Genomic DNA, 19633 nt, shown 5'->3' on the forward strand with positions numbered 1-19633 from the left:
TTGAAATTATTAATCGAATTTACTTTATTGGACCGTTACGTGCTGGTTACATACAAATAATCAAATTGCAGATAGATGACTTCGTCTGCTAGGCTGTGGTGGCTGGAATTAGAACTCCTCGTTTTCGAACGGATGATACGGATGTCCAGCAGCACTATAGGAATGCGAGTGCAAAACCCAAAACGAGAAAATTAGAATTAGACGGTGAAAGAGGTCACAGATTAAATACATTATCAAATTAGGCAGGCTGGATGGAGGATGGGTAGTAACAAAATTAAACTAAATTGCCATTAAATCACACCATTACGGCCGCTTCGCGTGCGTGTGTTGGCTTCCTCATTTCTAGGCGATAACGCCACCATGCGTACTGATAACGGAGAGCACAGTGAACTTGAACTTGTCCATGCTTTTAGCCATTAGAATTAGTTGCTGCAAATTTTTTACTCACCTCGTAATAGGCACCAACCGCCCATTGCAGTCGAACGTATCGATCTGTGCCACATCGTCCTTTGTCAGCTCGAAATCAAACACCTCAAAGTTGGAGGCAATGCGCGACTTGGTCACCGACTTCGGGATAACTACGTGGCCGCGCTGGATCTGGTAGCGGATCAGAATCTGGGCCGGCGTTTTGTTGTACTTCTCCGCCAGCGCCACAATCTTCGGATCTTCCATCAGCTGCGCATCGCCCGGCTTAGCCCAGGGGCGGTTCGGCGATCCGAGCGGACTGTACGCGGTAACGATCATACCACGCTCCGTACAGAACGGTGACAGTTTCGACTGCGTCAGATAAGGATGGCACTCGATCTGATTGGTAACGGGTTTGATGGTGGCTGCCGCCAGTACACGCTCCACCTGCTTGGAGTTGCAGTTCGAGATGCCGATGCTCTTGGTCAGTCCGAGCTCCACCAGCTTCTCCAGCGCTTTGTACGTATCCACGTAGTCCACATCGGAGAAGGCCGTCTTGCCGTTCTCGTCCTGGGGGAACAATTCCGGTCCCTCGCGGTACGCCATCGGCCAGTGGATCAGGTACAGGTCGATGTAGTCCAGCCCGAGGTTCTTCAGCGTGGTGCGGCATGCACCCTCGACCAGATCCGGCCGGTGGAACGTGTTCCACAGCTTGCTGGTAATGAACAGGTCCTCGCGCTTTACGACTCCCTCGTCGATTTTGGCCTTCACGCCTTCGCCCACCTCGTGCTCGTTCTGGTACACGTGGGCACAGTCGATATGGCGGTAGCCGATATCGATCGCATCCTTCACCGCCTGGGCGACCTCACCCGGAGGAGACTAGGAGAAAAAAGAAACCAAGGTTGATATCAATGATTCATGAAGGCATTAGAGAAAAGTATTTGTAGTACAAGTTTGTAAAATCGATCGACCGCTTTTAGTGGACAGTTTGAATAATAGATGGCGCTATTGACAGACCATCGGATACTATCGATTGACGATGAGCTATTACAGTAAATGATCATTTGACAGGTTTGTTTTCGTGTAGCCCCTTTGAATAACTCATATCCTTGTATCATTCGCTACATAGCAATAAGGCTCCTAGCTATTTCAAGCGAATCGTTCTAGATATCTTCTAATAACATATAAATGAGCTAAATAATTCAAGATTTCGTCATTTTTTAAAGGATCTGTTGAAAAGATCTGCTACCTGGTCATCAATGTCATATATCGTACGGACTTTTGGATACTTTTTGAACGTTTTTGAAGTCATCTCACGATGATTACCTGTTTTTCCTCTATTTTAGATTGTCTCTTACGATTTACAGAACATTTCCACACATTGTTTGAATCGTTCCCACAATCTATTGGAATCGTGGTGACGTTTTTTGAAACAAATGATTCAAAAAATTATGGGAAATACTCAACAAGTCGATGGACAGATTCAACAAACTTTGAAGCACATCCAAAAATCCTGGAGAAAAAGCCATCTAACTCTCTAGGTTAAACCCAATTTATGAAATTACTTTTTGTAATATATAGCTTTAAAATCAGTATCACTTCTCTGGAATTTAGTACAATTAGAAGGCTTTGTAATAGAAGAAAATTTTACAAACGCATTTTGAAGTAAAAATGTCAAAACTATTATTTCCCTACTTTTAGATTTTAAGTCCTTTTCATAAGTTAATTTAGATAGTATCATCAAACGATTTACTATTATCAAATAAGATCATTTTTTAACTTCAACCACCTACGATTTTCTCTTGAGCACTTAAGGGTTAACCGGTCGGAAGCCGGTCACCCTATCCTCCGTGTGTTAGTGAAAGACCCTTCATTCGCTATTTACAAACGCATTGCAAGTTCCACACAACACTCACAGATGTTGTTGTTTAGAGACAGGGAAATATCTCGACGACGGACTTGCAAATATTAATCTAAAAGCCTTCCGTCTCCAGCAGTGTGTGGAGTGCAGTCCAGGTTTCAATTTGCAAAGTCATGCAATGGTTCCAGCTTGACCTTCAAACACGCAAAGGGAAGGGGGGTTGGGGAACTAATCAATCAGACGAAACAAAGGGTAAACATTCCGTAGGCTGCATTACATTAAATAATTGAACAATTGCACTCTAATAGCAATTCACATGCACTGACTGAGCGTTCTGGCTGACAATTTACATCGGATTCCCTCTGCACAGCGTCAATTATGTAATTGTACCCCGGTAAGCGTAGGCGAATCGTACGAATCAATGCACACCGACAACAATACTTACACCCCAAGTTCCCAGGCCGAGCATGGGCATCTTTTGCCCGTTGTTGAGCGTCACAAAGGGAACGGTCGAAGCCATGATTAGTGCGGTAGGACGTTCAAGCTAAGCGGTCACACTGGATGAATAATGTTCACTCAATAAACGGACACACAAACACAACCGGCCGGGACAAAACGGGACGTTCCAGCACCGGGAACAACAACAGCAAAACTGACACAACCGGTCACGAACGGCGCGAGTTTTATAGAGTAGAGAGTAGCACGCTTATCTCGACCGGCAGAGGAAGAGCGAGATAATGAAGGGCGCGTTAGGCACGAAACAAGCCTACGACACACATACAGTGATAGAGGGGACACCGTATTTGGTTGCCGTGGAACAAGTGGCTCGGTCTATCAAAGCAACCACCGGCTTCGTGTACGCATCGTTTGTAAACTATCGAAACGCCGCTACAATACGCGGAAATACGCACACATTCTCGCGCACCGCGTATACGCATACAACGTTAGCGTTTGAAATGTCATAGATTTGCGAGAAATGCGTAAATGTGAGCGACAAATGGAGAGAGAGAGAAGAGAGAGAGAAAACATAAACCATAGACAATTAATAACGTCATCGCCATGCTGTGAGAAAAGTATTATAAATAAAACCATTTCGCTTATGTTTTTTTTAGCTGTATCTTACTGTAATCACTCTTTTATGACTTATTTCCTCCAATTGAACCACACATTGCAGCATGCTTTTTCCATCCAGCACGACCGAAATACGATCTCAATAGTTGAGATTAGAATGCCGGCCGGTGGAAGGATTCATGCACAGTAACAAAAAAAAAAAAACACTACATGGCACACATTACCGAGGTGCGTTGCATTATCGGGCAGGAGATACATTATCGTTCGTATTTCATTACCGATAAGACAACTAGCGTAGTGATCAACCAACCCTTATAGATAAGCTATACAGCATGATGATGATCAACTTGTGGGGGGAAAACACACGGCCTGGTGCAGCATAACATATGACAACGTGTTTCATTTGTTGTGAAATAAGCGAACAATTCAACTTAAGCTTGAATAACAAGTATTGTATTTAATAAAGTTATACAAATACACGTCCGTCTGTACTGTACACTTTTAAACAGCAATAATTGCAACGGTCATTAGCACAGTTTTCCAGCTAACGGTCAGTTACGGGGCAGTTGGCTGCGTACTTTGGTCTTGTTGGCTGCGTCAGGCAAACAGCAACGCATATTTAAGGCTAGGATAGGCAATTTTAAATTTATTCTCGTAAATTAATGTTATAGCTTACCTTTACTTAAATTCTCATTCATTTTGCTTGACATCTTATCTTACCTGAAAAAAAGATTTAATGTGAAAAAATATGTGTATAACAGTTTTGTCATATTTTGTTCAAAAAATGAATTACAGGCGGTCCCCGAGATACACGGTACCTCTTATACGCGGATTCGGAGATACGCGGTTTTCTAAATTTGACAATTCTTTGAGCAAATTGTACTGATTTGACACATCAATTGCAAATTGCCAAATAATTTCCGTTTTGATCGAATGTTAAAAACTATTTCAAAAGGTTTAAGACAGTTATATTCAGTCAGAATCATATCAAATAATTCATAAAGTGATTAAAACCGCCCCCTACTTGCAAAATTACACGAAAATTTGTGATATTTTAGCTGAAAATCACGAGATTCGACTTACGCGGAAATTCGAGATACGCGGTATTTTGCGGCTGTTTTCGGTCCCTATTAACCGTGTATCTCGGGGACCGCCTGTACAACAGTTGCGTGTTTCAAATATTCCCGTCTCACTGTCTATCGCGTGGATGACAAACCACAGACAAAACTATAAAATCTCTGATTTAAAAAAAAAACCTCTTTACATGCGAAAATCACTCTAATGCATCTAAATTCTACGTGAGCGAGCAAAGACGATTAGGACGTACGCGCGTATTTCTTATCTCTCTCTTTCCGTTTACCGGCCTATACATTCTCTCTCAACTCCCTGTATTCTCTCTCTTTGCTTAGAACGACTATTTATATAAAAGCGGCAATACCGGTACATGATCGATCACACGAACAAGCGGGGGACTGTTTTACTCAGTTATTGTGCGTGTGTGTTCTGGCAGCGAGCGTCTTCTAATTCACCTTTTCCTTCGCTACACATCACAGTAGGCAGTCTGTATTTTGCAAGCTCTCAGCGCTTATCATCCCAAACGCAAAATGACTTGCAATGTCGTACCGAATGCAATCTTTAAGAATGGTAACAGCATTCCCATGTTTGGACTGGGCACCTGGAACGTAAGTAGAACTTCGTGTAGAGGAGATGGTAGCGGTTGACAGTGAAAAGAGTGACGACCCTTCCACGTCCACTTTTAGTCTCCCCCGGGACAGGTGGCGCAGGCGGTAAAGGACGCGATTGACGTCGGCTATCGGCACATTGACTGTGCCCACGTCTACCAGAACGAGCATGAGGTGGGCGAAGGAATTGCGGCCAAAATTGCCGAAGGTGTTGTGAAGAGGTAAAAAGTAACTTTGCTACAGTTTGTGTCCCAATATTAATCATCTTCCTTATCTTCCTACAGAGAGGATCTCTTTGTGACGAGCAAACTGTGGAACACGTTTCATCGGCCCGATCTGGTCGAGGGTGCTTGTAAGACGACGCTGCAGAACCTTAAGCTGGACTATCTCGACCTCTACCTGATCCACTGGCCGGTGGGCTACCAGGAAGGTACGGAGCTGTTCCCGATGGGACCGGATGGGAAGACGTTCCTCTTTTCCGACGCCGATTACGTCGACACCTGGCCCGAGATGGAGAAGCTCGTTGATGCTGGGCTGGTGCGTAATATTGGAGTGTCGAATTTCAATGCCAAACAGGTGCAGCGTGTGCTGGACGTTGCACGCATCCCACCCGCCACCAACCAGATCGAGTGCCATCCTTATCTGCACCAGTCGAAAATTACTTCATTCTGTGCGGAGAAGGGCATCATCGTTACCGCGTACAGTCCCCTCGGTTCGCCGGCCCGACCCTGGGTTAAGGCGGACGATCCGGTGCTGATGGACGATGCCACAGTTGGCCAGCTGGCGAAGAAGCATGGCAAGAGTGCGGCACAGATCTTGATCCGCTATCAGATCCAGCTGGGTCACGTCGTTATTCCGAAGTCGGTTACCAAGGAGCGCATTGCGTCAAACTTTGATGTGTTTAGCTTCCAGCTGGACGAGGATGATATGAAGCAGTTGGCGGGGTTGGAGCGTAATGGACGTATTTGTCCGGAATCGAGCGCTTTCGGACATCCGCATCATGCGTTCGAGAAGGAAGAGTAATAGTGGGATAATAGACCGAGATATAGAAATGCGGCGCATTTGCTAGGTTAGAGACTTGTTACATTTAATAAAACACACACAAAAATATTACAAATAAAATTGTGACTTTGCTCTAATTAAGCGGTGCTAAACGTCATCTAATGTAAACAAACGAGTACCTAGTGCATGTACAAACCAAGGTCAATTAGTACACCCTTACTAACAAGATCGCTCCTGCAGATCTCGCCTGCATCACAATCACAGTTTTGTAAGATACACCCGCAAGAAGAACCTCCAGAAAAATCTCCAGATTGTGCCCTCGTTCCATTTTTTTTTTGCCTGCTCATGCTGATAATACTGTCGCGCATTGAGCAAACCGCACCGAACGGCTTGTTTCACTTTTAGTCCACACCAAAAGTCTGGCGGATGTTCTTGCGGTTGTGCATACGCTTCATGGCCTGCTAGTATAAATTGTCCAACATTGCAGCGAGGGCGTTTAGTACAGTTTGCTGAGTGCAATTAACCAAAGCAAGCCGTGAGAAAGTGAAATGGACGCGAAAGCGACACTAGTGACCCTGAACAATGGGAAAAAGATGCCCGTGCTTGGGCTGGGTACCTACAATGTGAGTAGTATTGAGTGCAAGAAATCATTAGATTTGTGACGATTTTGTCATTTCCGCCCTTCATTTTCAGCTCCGGGGACAAAACTGTGTCGATGCGGTAAAAACAGCAATCGATGCCGGCTATCGGCACATCGATACGGCTTCGCTGTACCAGAACGAGGCAGAAGTTGGGCAAGCGATAAGGGAAAAGATTGCCGACGGTACCATCAAGCGGGAGGACATTTTCCTTACCACTAAGGTCAGTTGATGCACCCTGCTTGTGTTGGCCAAAAGTCAAAAGTAAGTCTATTTTTAACCCTAATTCTAGCTCTGGAATACATCGCACGAACCGGCCCAAGTGCGCGAAGCGTTCGATGCCTCACTCTCCAAACTCAACGTGGACTACGTGGATCTGTACCTGATGCACAGCCCGATCGGTGCTACGGTGGACTCGAACGGCACTACCGTTCTTACCGACGTAGATTACGTCACCACGTGGAAAGCAATGGAGCAACTGCTCGATACGGGGCTCGTTCGCAGCCTGGGTGTTTCCAACTTCAATTCCGAACAGTTGCGCCGTGTTCTGGAGAACGGGTCGGTGGCCCCAGTAACCAATCAAATCGAGTGTCACGTACGCTTGAATCAGAAAAAATTAATCAAATTCTGCAAAGATCGTAACGTGATCGTAACCGCGTACAGCCCACTGTACCGGCCGGGCAGTACGCTCGGTCCGGAAGAAGGGCAAAGCTCCAAACATCCAATGGAAGACGCGCGGGTTGTAGAAATTGCGGAACGGTACAAGAAAACTCCAGCCCAGGTACTGTTGCGCTATCTGGTCGATATCGGTACGGTGCCGATTCCAAAGTCGGGCAACCCGGAACGTATTCGGCAGAACTTGAACATCTTTGACTTTGCACTGACGCCGGCAGAGGTCGTTACGCTCGATGCGCTCAACACGGGCGAGCGGTTGGTGAAGTTTGAGATGGGATTGGCCCATCCGTTCTATCCATTTGAAGCGGAATTTTAAGTCCACTTGGAGCTGGAGGCGGAAGTGAATCTTTATCAGTGAAATAATAAAATTAACAAGGTTTTAAGATAACTGCTCAATGACTTTATAACCCTGCGATAAGACGATACGGTTGTATAAAAAATCCAGAAAATAAAAAATACATTTTTCATTTTTTCAATAATGAAAACATTTTTTTAAATAATTTTTTAAATTGTTTTACACAATTATAAAATTAAAAGAAATACTTTTGAAAACTTTTTTAAAAATCCTATTCTTTAATAAAATAAAAATCAGTTTTGAAGCAACCTCTAGGGGGATTTGACGCGTCGATACACCGTCGACCGGCAACGTCAGGCATCAGCTGTTTATTCGCAATGTCAACACAAGTGCCGACGGTTCGCTTTAGCAATGGGTACGAAATCCCGGTCGTCGGATACGGGACATATTTGGTAAGAGACGCCAGTGTCCGTGTGTTTCCTCAAAGACTCAAATTACACAAATTTTCTAATGCATTTTTAGGCTCAAAAAGGCCAGTGCGTTGAGCTGGTAAAGAAAGCGATCGACCTCGGCTACCGGCACATCGACACCGCCTTCCTGTACGAGAATGAAGTCGAGATTGGGCAGGCGATACGGGACAAGATAGCGGAGGGTGTGATCCGCCGGGAGGACGTGTTCGTGACGACCAAGCTGTGGAACACGTTTCACGATCCGCAGCACGTCGAGGAAGCGTTCCGCCGTTCGTTCGACATGCTCGACATCGGGTACATCGACCTCTTCCTGATGCACTCACCGATGGGAGTACAATTCGCCGGGTACGAGTATGCGGACATGCAACCGAAGGATGCCGCCGGCAATATGCTCCTCTCGGACGTGGACTACGTCGAGACGTGGAAAGCGATGGAAAAGCTGGTCACCGCGGGCGGGCGAGTACGCAGCATCGGACTGTCCAACTTTAACAGCGAGCAAATCGAGCGCATTCTCCAGATAGCGACGGTGAAACCGGTCAACAATCAGGTGGAAGCCAACCCGGGCTACGACCAGCGGAAGCTGATTGCGTTCTGCCAGGCACGGGGCATCACGGTGACGGCGTACGGGCCGATGGGACGTCCGCACCGTACGACGAACGGCAACCGGAACGCGCTGGACGACACGAAGGTGCTGGAAATTGGGCGCAAGTATGGCAAAACGGGCGGTCAGGTGATACTGCGCTATTTGGTGAGTTGGAATTGGATAGAGAAAATTTCCTAAAAGCTGTTAAATTGACTTCCAATTATTCCCATTTTCCTGCCTACTAGATTGACATCGGAACCATCCCGATTCCGTACTCGACGAACGAGGAACGCATGCGGCAAAACATTGACGTGTGTGACTTCAAGCTAACGGGCGAGGAGATTGAATATCTGGCCTCGTTCCATTCGGCCCGCACAATACCATTCTTGCCACTCAAGTCCCACAAGTACTATCCGTTCGATTTAGAATTTTAAGGCAATATGGGTCGCATTAAAAGCGATTTTTTGAAAACAGGTGATGGAAATTGGTGAGTTTATTTTAAACAGGTTTTACTAATAAAAATGGTTTAATGTTTGGAGAGTATTGGTTGAATAGTTTTATCAATATTGATCAACCCACTTAAGGTTGCCCTAGCAAACAATCGTCTAATAATCTTATCAGAGGAAGGTTTCGATCTATATTACTGTACTTTTATGATGATTAAATGTATAAAATGCTTACCTTTCGTAGAAAGCATGGGATTGGTCGGGCTCTATTTAGAGTGTAATTGGATACGTTGTAACTTCACTTCCGCACTGTTAAGCCTTGTCCTTGACGGTTTTCATCATCATTTCGCGTTGTTTGTTCAGTCCAGGGTGTCGTATTTGAACTGAAATTCAAATAAAAAGTTTTATTTTTAGAATAAAAAACACAAATGGTTACTAAATGGAACACAAAAATGGCAGTGGTATGTTACATAACTGTTTTGACAGTATCTTATCGGAATGAGTTATTTAATTAAGATGTAATTGATGTAACGATGTTGCTGAAAAGACCGCTCAACAAGCAGAACACGTGCTAATTCCGCGTGACAAACAGAAAACATTAAACAACCAAAGCCTACTCTGTTGTGAACTTAATTATTAAACGCTTTTCTTCGGACGAACAACCCGGTAGTGCACTGTGTTGGGGGGAGGGGGGGGGGGGGGCGCTATTCGCAAACAAACAAACAAATCAAAGGTAAACACAGATGCCCTTCAAGATCTGCTAGCAGGCGCTGGCTCTGATTGCATCGTTCAGCAAAACAAATTGCACCCTTTTACGATGATTGCGACGAGCATTCGTACGCTTCGGAGGGCGGAAGGGCACAATTAATAGTAATCATTACGATTACGTCACATGGCACACACATACACACCAAAGAGTGCAGTAACATTTATTTACCAAAGCAACAACAGATTGAATACTATTCACGGTGACCTTTTTTCCGGTGTGTAGAAATCATTAGCCATCAGATCGGTTTGCTGTTCCCCCCTTCCTGCTCAGTACTCCAGCTTGAACGGGAAGTACTTGTGCTCGCTGCTGAAGTGAAACGGCACCGTTCGGCCGCCCGTGTTGAACCAGTCCATCACCTTAATCTCCTCCTCGGTCAGGCTAAAGTCAAAGATATCAATGTTTTGCCGGATGCGCTCCAGCTTGGACGATTTCGGGATCGGCAGCGTGCCCAGCTCGACCAGATACCGCAGCACCACCTGGCCCGCACTTTTGCCGTACTTCTGGCCAATGGCAATCACACGCGGATCGTCCAGCGCGTGCTTCGGAATGCCCGCCGTACCGACGACCGGATCGGCCATATTTGGCCTACCGAGCGGACTGTACGCCGTAATGACAATGTCATGCTGCCGGCAGAACTCGATCAGCTTGCGCTGATTGATGCCCGGATTGCACTCGACCTGATTCGTGACCGGTTTGATCTCGCAGTTCGCCAGCAGCCGCGTCAGCTGCTCGCTGTTAAAGTTCGACACGCCGATGCTCTTTACCTTGCCCTCCTTCACCAGCCTTTCCATCGCTTTCCACGTGTCGAGATAGTCGACGTCGGAATCGATCGATTTGCCGTTCGCGTTCATCGGCAGCAGATCGTCCCCGGTCCAGCCGCAGAACTTCCAGCCCATCGGCCAGTGGATGAGGAACAGATCGATATAGCCCAGGCCGAGATTGTCGAGCGAGCGCTGGCACGCTTCGGCCACATGTTCCGGGGCGTGGTAGGTGTTCCAAACCTACAAAACGTAAACGCACCATAAACCTTATTAGATTAGAAGGGGAGAAGGCACGAACACGGGTTTGGTATCGCGCGCCGAACCTTCGTAACGATGAACACATCTTCCCGCTTGATGAGCCCTTCCGCGATTTTGGCCCGCACCGCCTGCCCGACCTGGTTCTCGTTCTGATAGAAGTACGCCGTATCGATGTGGCGATAACCCTCGTCTATGGCCATCTTTACCGCTGCGATGCCTTCCTCTTCGTTGGCCTGCAACGATGATAAGCATTTTTTGTGTGTGGTTACAATTTGTTACTCAGCATCCTCTGCCCGCTTTATCGCACGGCGCGAGTTGATAATGGCCTGGGTTGACTGGTTATCGTGCTCGTCTGCTTACCAAGTACGTGCCAAGCCCTAGAACGGGCATCTCAAGGCCATTGTTGAGCCGAACAGATGGAACTTTTGGGGCCATTGTAGCGAAGCGATACCTGTGCGAAAACGTCCGCCGTGATCGGTGAATCGGGAGTGAATGAGTGCCCGGGGTCGGGCATTAGATGCGTCTAACTACTATCGCTATTGATCGGTGGGAGTGTGTGCGAGTAGCAGATAGTGACGATGCGTGTTTTTTTGCCCCGTCGATGTGCCGCTGATGTGTTTACTGATCGTTTGCGACGAATTGCAGCTGACAGTGTGGGCGATAATCGCATAAATTAAGCTTCCCTTCTTGTTGCCGGTGTACGGTTTTTTTTTTTGTACATGTTTGGTTGTCTCTATGTGTGGAATGCTTGGCTGAAATGGGAAATGAAATGTAAATTAGATATTGAATGTTAGCTGAGCTATACTGGTCAGCCGCAATCTTCGAAGGAAATGATGTTAATTTAGTGGAAATAATTTAGCAAAATTAATAGTAAAATCATAAATATTGGCTTACGCAATCAGTATTTCTGGAATGAATACTTTTTTATGCGAAAAATGCGTAATTTGTGCAATAATTTGGAATGATTTCAAATTAAAACAACTCCATAGTTTTCCCTTATTTGAATGGTTTGTTTGTATACACCTTGGTCTATCTGCTGCTGACAACGCGCAAAATGCTCCTTGGGAAGCTTTGCGGCCTCATCTCTACTACGCGAGAATGGATGCAAGTGAGAAGTGAGAACACTTCTCAGCCCGCTCACAGGCAGCGAGAAAAACTCATTTCTCGGTAGCGCGCTGACTGGCGAGATGCTTCGTTTTGATTTCGGAAATGGCATACTACTTAGCGGTCACCTACTATACTAAATTTGCTCGTAAAGATCGGATGCTGTTTACAGGGTTTCCCACGATTTATTGGTCAGTTCCCATGATTTTTTGGTGTGTTCCCACGATTTTTTGGTCGTATCCCATAGATTTTTGGTTCGTTCCCATAATTTATTGGTATTTTCCGATTGGATATCAATACAATTGGACCAAAAAATTCTGGGAAACGACCAAAAAATCGTGGGAACGCACCAAAAAAATATGGGAACCCACCAAAAATTGATGAGAACCAACCAATAAATCGTGGGAAACCCTGTATGCTATTGCTAATCCTTCGAAATCTATATCCACAAGTGATGGGAAACTAATGGAGTGAATCCATGGAACCATTAACACCGACAAACCGACGTGACACTTCGAACAAAATGAGCTTCAAAAGTTGTCTCATTATTTCAAATGAAAATACGTTAAACACTAGCGCCATCTCTAGAATGATTCGCTTACTACACTGACATAGAGAAGAAACTGCTAAATCCCCTTTTTGTTTTTCTTCGCAAATTCCAATGCGTATTGTTTTATGTACTTCTCACATCTTATGCATTGATTTGGAAACTTATAAAATGATGTTCCTGGGTGTTTTGTCCAAAAATTCTCACAAAATCTTGCCTCACACTTCCTTCGCAATTTGTATTTAGAAAAGTTGTTTACATCGAAGCAGCAGTGAACAGAGCTTACTTTGACAGAAGTGATCGCCTCACTGGTAAATGATAGTACTTTCGTGTGGGACACTTTTGTAACGCCAGTGTCACGTCGGTTTGTCGGTGCCATTAACCCCATAGAATGTTAACAAGAGTTTAATGAGTTCGCTCCCAACTATTGGCCAGGGTAGAAAAACGACAAGAATAGAGACACAGCAGATGACTGTGATGTAAACAAACTCCAGTTAGCGAACAATATTCACTAACTGCAGTGACGTTTCTATGTATTGGTTATTTTGATTGACGTTGACTTTAAAGAATATGTCACATTTGCTTTCATTTATGTTGATATAAACTATAGTATTTCGTGTGATGGCGTAAAGTAATAGCAAACATAGGCAAAAGACCCTAAATTGGTGTTTTGGCTATGTTTGCTATTACGTTTCATCCCAAATAGCCAGAATTGCTTAAGCAGCTCATTTTGGCACGCTAAAGATCGCTGCTCTAATTCGCCTTTTGCAGTAGATAAACAGCATCAAAGTTCTATGTGGGTCTTTCAAACAGCGCCTAAGCAGCTTCCTTATGCCACGATGCCAGGGATTATTTTTCTTTGTGTTTTATTTTCAAGCAAGCGTCATCGATGAAATAAACAACAAAATTTGTTTGGTTTAAACACATATGTATATTTTTAAATCCTTTGTATTGATGAATTACACAAAATTTTACACAATTTACTGATAATTCACAATCGCTTCACTCAATATTCATTCTTCAATTAACGAATCTAACTTGTGCAGCAGCAATGAGATTATTGCCGGCGTCCGTCTTTGACACTTTGACAAGAGCCACCTTGAACCGATGTCATGCATTAAAAAGCTATAAAGTTCCACCAAGTTCAGTACCCTTTCTTAACAAGCCTTCAAGTTCCATCATGAACCCTACGCATAGTGCTAATCAGCCGCAAAGTTCCAAAGAGTACCATGTGCCTGTTAAAAAGCTCCATAGTTCCGCAAAGTACCGTCTATCTCTTAATCAGCCACAAAGTACGACATCGGAACGATTTTTCGTTAAACAGCCCTAAATCAGCTATTAAGTACGAGCTGGCTATTTGGGATGTTTTAACGTTTAAGTGTTTTTTTTTATCTAAGAAACACTCGAGTTAGCGAACCTCCAGTTAAAAAGCACTCCATTTAAAACACCTCCAGTTACCGGTCACCTAGTACAGCAGTAAAACGATGGCCAAAAGGCGAAAATTCTCTATACATAGTGCTTACAAATGATCGACCTGTAGCGTATGCTACAGTTCCCAAACTTTATAATTGCCAAACAAATTTCACCCATGCACAAACTTCTATTGAACCGAACTACAAGAGAATATGTAGTGTAGATAGGTTCAATTGCCAGTCTACAGTAAAATACAAATTTACAGTGTCCAAAAGTCATGAAACAATCAATTGATATTTTGATCCAGCTACACGTCTGAGGAAATTAGAAGAATGCCAGCAGAACTTCCAATTTTCAGAAATCAGATCTCCTTCTGTGACACAAAACCAACGTTCTCACTATCTCTCTCTCCCTTTTTCTCTCTTCTCACCCGATCAGTACTTGCGCTAGGTGTAAGCGCACCTTCACCGGCGCGAGCGAATCCCACCACTACAAATTATGACCAGCTCGGCGGCGGACCTGTTCAGTGTGTGTTCAGAAGAAAATCTCCGCCGAACAGAACGCAAGCAACTTTGCTTCGCTCCGTGAATTTTACCGTACGTGTGTGTGACTGTGTGTCTGTGCGTGTCGCTCGTCTTACCGGCATTTTGCGTAATTTTGTCGCAAATTTTTCCTGCATTGTACGTTCGTGTTCTTTCACTGCAGGTAATTGTTGAACCATTTCACTCTGTCGGTTGCATATTTGGTCCTTAATTTAATAGCTTGCGATGGATGATTAAATAGTGGTAAAGGATAAGAAAATGATTTTAGAAAAGCATTTAGCACTTTATTAAGCGACCCGGTGTATTTGCTTTAAGAGCACGCTCTTGTAGCCGCATCCAGACGCCATTGCCGACGTGTAATTCGTGTGACGCCAAAATTTCATCTTTGTTCGATGCAAAAAAATAGGTTCCATTTTGCTCCTCTCTAATTGCCAACGCGAACAGCACCATCGGAATTTAATCGATTTTCCATCGAAACACTTTACAGTGTGGAACTTACCGCCCATTGTTTCCTAGGCAGCGAATGGTAGTGCCCCCAAGGGTGAATGATTTTTGCAAGGGTTTGGCCAGTCGGTTTCTATGGCAATTGTTACAAATCTTTACCCCTAATCCAGAAAAAAGGGGGGAAGCTGAAATGGAGTGTGGAGTAGGGGGGTTAAATGCTCAGCTTCTAGCAATTTCTACACATTCGATAACGCGGAGAGAGGAGGACCAGACCACGCTCTACTGCAACCATAGTTTTGAATCATTCGACGTTCTCCCCTAACCATCCCTCTTAGCTTCCCCTCTTCAACTCCCTTCCATCTAATCTTCCGGTGTGTCTGGCTGTGTGAGTGTGTGTATAATCACATTCCGGTGGATGTTGCTAGAAGCAAATGGAGTGGAGAGAGAGAGGAGCTTTGTAATTGTGTTCCGGGGGCTGTCTTGTCTCGCGGAACAGATTAGGACAGTCCCGGGGTTGCGAGGAGAAACTCCCCTCTTTACACGCGTACCCTTTTCAACGTCACGAGAGCGATTGACGGCCTACTGGGACCACCATCACGATCTTCGATCACCTCCGTGTCACGCCATCTTTTTTCGTTGCCTCCATTTCTTCCTACCGGCGACCGATGGGGAGCGAATTGTGCGACTTCCTCCAGGCTTTTTTTAATGGATGGTTTGAAGCAATGAGAGCTGACGACCGTCGGAAAAGACGCAGTGTGATGTGGAAGGTTCCTGGGGTCAAAAAGTGAAAGTATCACATTTGCTGTCGGCCCAAACGAATCACTCATCCATGATATGTCTGTACTTTCCGCTGGGAAGGGGGTTTTTATTGTGTGCCAAAGAAGCTTTTTTGCCCCTGGAGGGAACTATATTAGTCACCAAGCGCTCTGGTGGCTCTTTCGCGTCATCAGAATTAATCAGAACCACAGAAAACAAAATAAAGTAATAATTGAACCATAAAATTTGACGCAACAAACATTAAATGGAGAGCTTAAACACACTCTCAAAGCCTACGCACGAAGGAGGGAAGGGAATAGAAACCGCTTACTAATCCGCTCCACCTTCCCCCCGTGTTGTAACTATGGGAACAATGGAGCAAGCGCAAAGCTTTTGGAATTACGCAACTGCCGGCAAGCGTTGCTCACGCTGCTGCAACACAACCGGTCTGCTCTTATGCGGCTACAGTGGGGAGCAGTGCAGATGGGACGAAAGCACTTGAACTTTTCATGTACTACATGCTTTTTTCGTTGCTTATTTGATGGTTAATTTCCCTTTTTCTTCTCTCTCTTCAACTCTCTTCCTACAGTAAACTAATCTCATCATGCCAGTGCCGGAGCTCCAGAAACCCGCGCCCGCATTCAGCGGTACCGCCGTCGTGAACGGTGAGTTCAAGGAAATCCGCCTGTCGGACTACCTCGGCAAGTACGTGGTGCTGTTCTTCTACCCGCTCGACTTTACCTTCGTCTGCCCGACGGAGATCGTCGCCTTCTCCGACCGGGCGGACGAGTTCCACGAGAAGAAATGCCAGGTGATCGCCTGCTCGACGGACAGCCACTTCACCCATCTGGCGTGGATCAACACGCCCCGCAAGCAGGGTGGGCTGGGCGAGCTGAAGATCCCGCTGCTGGCGGACAAGTCGATGAAGATCGCGCGCGACTACGGCGTGCTGCAGGAGGAGTCGGGCGTCCCGTTCCGCGGCCTGTTCATCATCGACGACAAGGGCAACCTGCGCCAGGTGACGGTGAACGATCTGCCGGTCGGACGCAGCGTGGACGAGACGCTGCGCCTGGTGGAGGCGTTCCGCTACACCGATGAGTTCGGCGAGGTGTGCCCGGCCAACTGGAAGCCCGGCAGCAAGACGATGGTGGCCGATCCGCACAAATCGAAGGATTACTTCAATGCCGTCAACTAAAAGGATGTTTGTGGGGAATACGTTGAGCCGAACAAGAACAGAAGAATCTTTCACACACACATACATTCTTTCCGCGTGATATCATCTACTTTACGGGAATACATCATCGCCCTCTGACCGCGGCATTAAATTAAAAATCATCATCCAGAGAAGAGGAGGCTAATCGCACAGGTTGAACCTGCGAGAAGGAGAAAATGCTCTTTTAATGAGAAGAATAACACGAGGATCAAAACAGAAACTGTTTAGATGTTTAAAATATCATCAACCCCCCCTCCATGAGCTGAGAGCAATAAAATGGAAATAAAGTATTGATTTTTATTTTGTATAATATATGTGTTAGGGGTTAGTTTGAATTGCACACACCACGCTACGCGTATCCACTAAATAATCGGTCACATTGCGAAATTAGGTCCCCGACACGTCCGCGATAAGAACTATTCATGCTGGTGGTCACGTTTTGTGGGCTTGATAGCGCGACAGTCTCTTATCCGATAAGCGTCACAAAAATTCGAGAGACTTCTTCCGGAAGCCAAAGGTCCTACCCAGGTTGTTTTCGTCAGAACGGTGCATTTGTATCGATTTGACAAATTTAATCATGCTTTTCGCGCGCTGCTGTTGCACGGTCTGGCCGTTCCTTTGCTTCCGTTGTGTTCAACGATGTCCACACGCGCGCCTCATTAGCATTCCTTTCCATATGGAATATGCAAACGATGACATCGCTACAAAAGTGCACTTCATTATGAGCGATTCTGTCGTTAGCACACCGGGTCACTCTCGAATACACATGAGCGAACCATTAGAAGTACGCCAAGCGCGGCGAGGATTGACAAACTACTCAATTAGTAAGTGGCCTAATGGGCCTAAGGGGTTGACAGTGAAACACCATAGCGTGTGTATCTTGTTTGAAACAACACTCAAGAAATAATTGAAACACATTTCATTATGATGTGATGGGATGGTGATGGGAAAAATGAAATCGGAATCGATTCCGGCTAGCTCCAAAGTTTTCAGGATTTGATTTCGGATAGTAGGTCTGGAATTCGATTACTGAATCTATTCCGGAATAGGCTACAGAATCGGCTCCGAAATCGGTTCTGGAATCGAAATCGGATCCAGAATTGGAATTGGCTCCGAAACCAGATCCGTCTTCGAAATCGAAGTCGGTTTTGGCATCTACATAAGAATGAATAGGCATTTGGGTCCAATGATGCTATGTATTGATAGCCGCAAAGAATCAAAATTTACTAGTAAACGATCCATTCTGATGTAGATTCCCGGACTGATTTCGCTTCTGATACTTCTTAATTCAGTTCAAGAACTGATTCTCATTCCGGAGCTAATTCGATTTATGGAGTCCATCCTGATTACGTTACGTTGATTACAATACCGGAACAAATTGCGATTCTCAGGTCGCTTCCAATTCCGGAACCGATTCTGATTCCAGGATCGATTCCGGCTTCGAATTCAAAATCGGAATCGATTCCAGCATCGGAATCGATTCCAGCATCGGAATCGGCTCCGCAATTGAACACGGAATCGGAATCGGGTAGGTACGATTCCGAGCTCCCATCACTAGTTCAAACAATAGACGATCGGGACGATTTGCTAATCCATCTCACCCGTTTTGTACCAAATGCCTGATAATTAGCGGTTCGCCCAATTATTCGCATTCCTGGCGAGTGTCTTCCTCCTTCAATAACCTCTCACATTGGGCTTTAAGCGGAGAGCAAGCCACGCAAGAATGATATGTAATGAGCCACGAGACAATCACCTGTGTCTACCGGTCAGTGAGGCGCGATGAGCGATAACTTGCCACTGATAAAGCGGACATTGTTAAGCATAAATGGGTGGGTGGGATGGATGCAAACAACACGCAATGCTAAAATGAACCGGTTTTACTTCCAGCGTGTCTGTTTGGTGTTGTGCATCATGCACTCGAGTGGGGCGCCAAAAGCCAGGAGGACGACATCGCGATAAAATATGGCGCGTTGTTGTGGTTGACTCGTTTTTCTTTCATTTTTCCCTCCAAGGCGTACGTTATCACTGCCACGGTCATGGGGTCTCACGGGTGGACACATTTGGGACACCACAGCGGGTTATTATCAGCAGAGAGTGTGCATAAGCTGTGTGGGAACTTTCGCCTTTCGTGCCATTTCTACCATTTGTTGCTCCATGTGACGTCTAATTATAACATTTATTTCATTTAAAAAACGCTGGAATTAGTGAGTCTATAGGTTTTATAAGAACTAATTAATTTGTCCAGATTACAGATTCAAGCCACGCCAACAAATTTCAGAGATCTCCTTTACTGTAAAAAGTACCTATCATGAACCCATACCGGTCCTGGAACCGATCATGAACCCATCCGTTCCTACAACTGCTTATAAATTTATACTGGTCCTAGAACCGATCATGAACCCATACCAGTACTGGAAATGATATTGATCCCATACCGGCCCAGGAACAGATCATGAACCTATACCGATCCTGAAATAGCTCGCAATTTCAATTATTTTCTACAGCAGTTCCTGGAACTGTTCCGAGTTTGGATTCGGAACGATACTTGAATACTTGTTCCGAAATTGGAACCAAAGCAGTTCCATTTTCAGTCGACAAACTATACTCGGTATAAGGAATAGGAATTAGTAATTAGCGAAGGAAATAGCGTAGGAATTCTTCTATTTGGCGTAACGTCCTACGCGGTCAAGCCGGCCTG

At 45.3% G+C, this 19633-nt stretch overlaps 6 protein-coding genes across 6 annotated transcripts; 4 read left to right on the top strand and 2 right to left on the bottom strand.

The window, feature by feature from the left end:
• On the bottom strand, positions 1-3140 carry LOC1269450 (aldo-keto reductase family 1 member B1). The gene is made up of 3 exons (XM_308086.5): positions 2712-3140; positions 449-1284; positions 1-154 (listed from the first exon to the last, which is right to left on the bottom strand). The coding sequence occupies exons 1-3, from the start codon at positions 2784-2786 to the stop codon at positions 109-111; spliced, it is 957 nt and encodes a 318-aa protein (XP_308086.3). The 5' UTR covers positions 2787-3140; the 3' UTR covers positions 1-108.
• Positions 3141-4707: 1567 nt separating this feature from the next.
• LOC1269446 (aldo-keto reductase family 1 member B1) lies at positions 4708-6141 on the top strand. The gene is made up of 3 exons (XM_308085.5): positions 4708-5019; positions 5098-5240; positions 5304-6141. The coding sequence occupies exons 1-3, from the start codon at positions 4942-4944 to the stop codon at positions 6040-6042; spliced, it is 960 nt and encodes a 319-aa protein (XP_308085.5). The 5' UTR covers positions 4708-4941; the 3' UTR covers positions 6043-6141.
• An 84-nt stretch (positions 6142-6225) lies between these two features.
• On the top strand, positions 6226-7819 carry LOC4578441 (prostaglandin F synthase 1). Its single transcript, XM_061653013.1, has 3 exons — positions 6226-6644; positions 6715-6882; positions 6952-7819. The coding sequence occupies exons 1-3, from the start codon at positions 6570-6572 to the stop codon at positions 7648-7650; spliced, it is 942 nt and encodes a 313-aa protein (XP_061508997.1). The 5' UTR covers positions 6226-6569; the 3' UTR covers positions 7651-7819.
• Positions 7820-7981: 162 nt separating this feature from the next.
• Positions 7982-9225, top strand: LOC1269442 (1,5-anhydro-D-fructose reductase). Its single transcript, XM_061653012.1, has 3 exons — positions 7982-8081; positions 8152-8847; positions 8928-9225. The coding sequence occupies exons 1-3, from the start codon at positions 8007-8009 to the stop codon at positions 9114-9116; spliced, it is 960 nt and encodes a 319-aa protein (XP_061508996.1). The 5' UTR covers positions 7982-8006; the 3' UTR covers positions 9117-9225.
• Positions 9226-10011: 786 nt separating this feature from the next.
• LOC1269441 (1,5-anhydro-D-fructose reductase) lies at positions 10012-11744 on the bottom strand. Its single transcript, XM_308082.5, has 3 exons — positions 11277-11744; positions 10982-11149; positions 10012-10898 (listed from the first exon to the last, which is right to left on the bottom strand). The coding sequence occupies exons 1-3, from the start codon at positions 11349-11351 to the stop codon at positions 10164-10166; spliced, it is 978 nt and encodes a 325-aa protein (XP_308082.5). The 5' UTR covers positions 11352-11744; the 3' UTR covers positions 10012-10163.
• A 2373-nt stretch (positions 11745-14117) lies between these two features.
• LOC1269440 (peroxiredoxin 2) lies at positions 14118-17245 on the top strand. The gene is made up of 3 exons (XM_061653018.1): positions 14118-14194; positions 14419-14685; positions 16312-17245. Exon 3 carries the CDS (start codon positions 16327-16329, stop codon positions 16915-16917), a length of 591 nt encoding a protein of 196 aa, XP_061509002.1. The 5' UTR covers positions 14118-14194; positions 14419-14685; positions 16312-16326; the 3' UTR covers positions 16918-17245.
• Positions 17246-19633: the final 2388 nt, after the last annotated feature.

Source organism: Anopheles gambiae, chromosome 3, assembly GCF_943734735.2.
Source record: "Anopheles gambiae chromosome 3, idAnoGambNW_F1_1, whole genome shotgun sequence".
Lineage (NCBI taxonomy): Eukaryota > Metazoa > Arthropoda > Insecta > Diptera > Culicidae > Anopheles > Anopheles gambiae.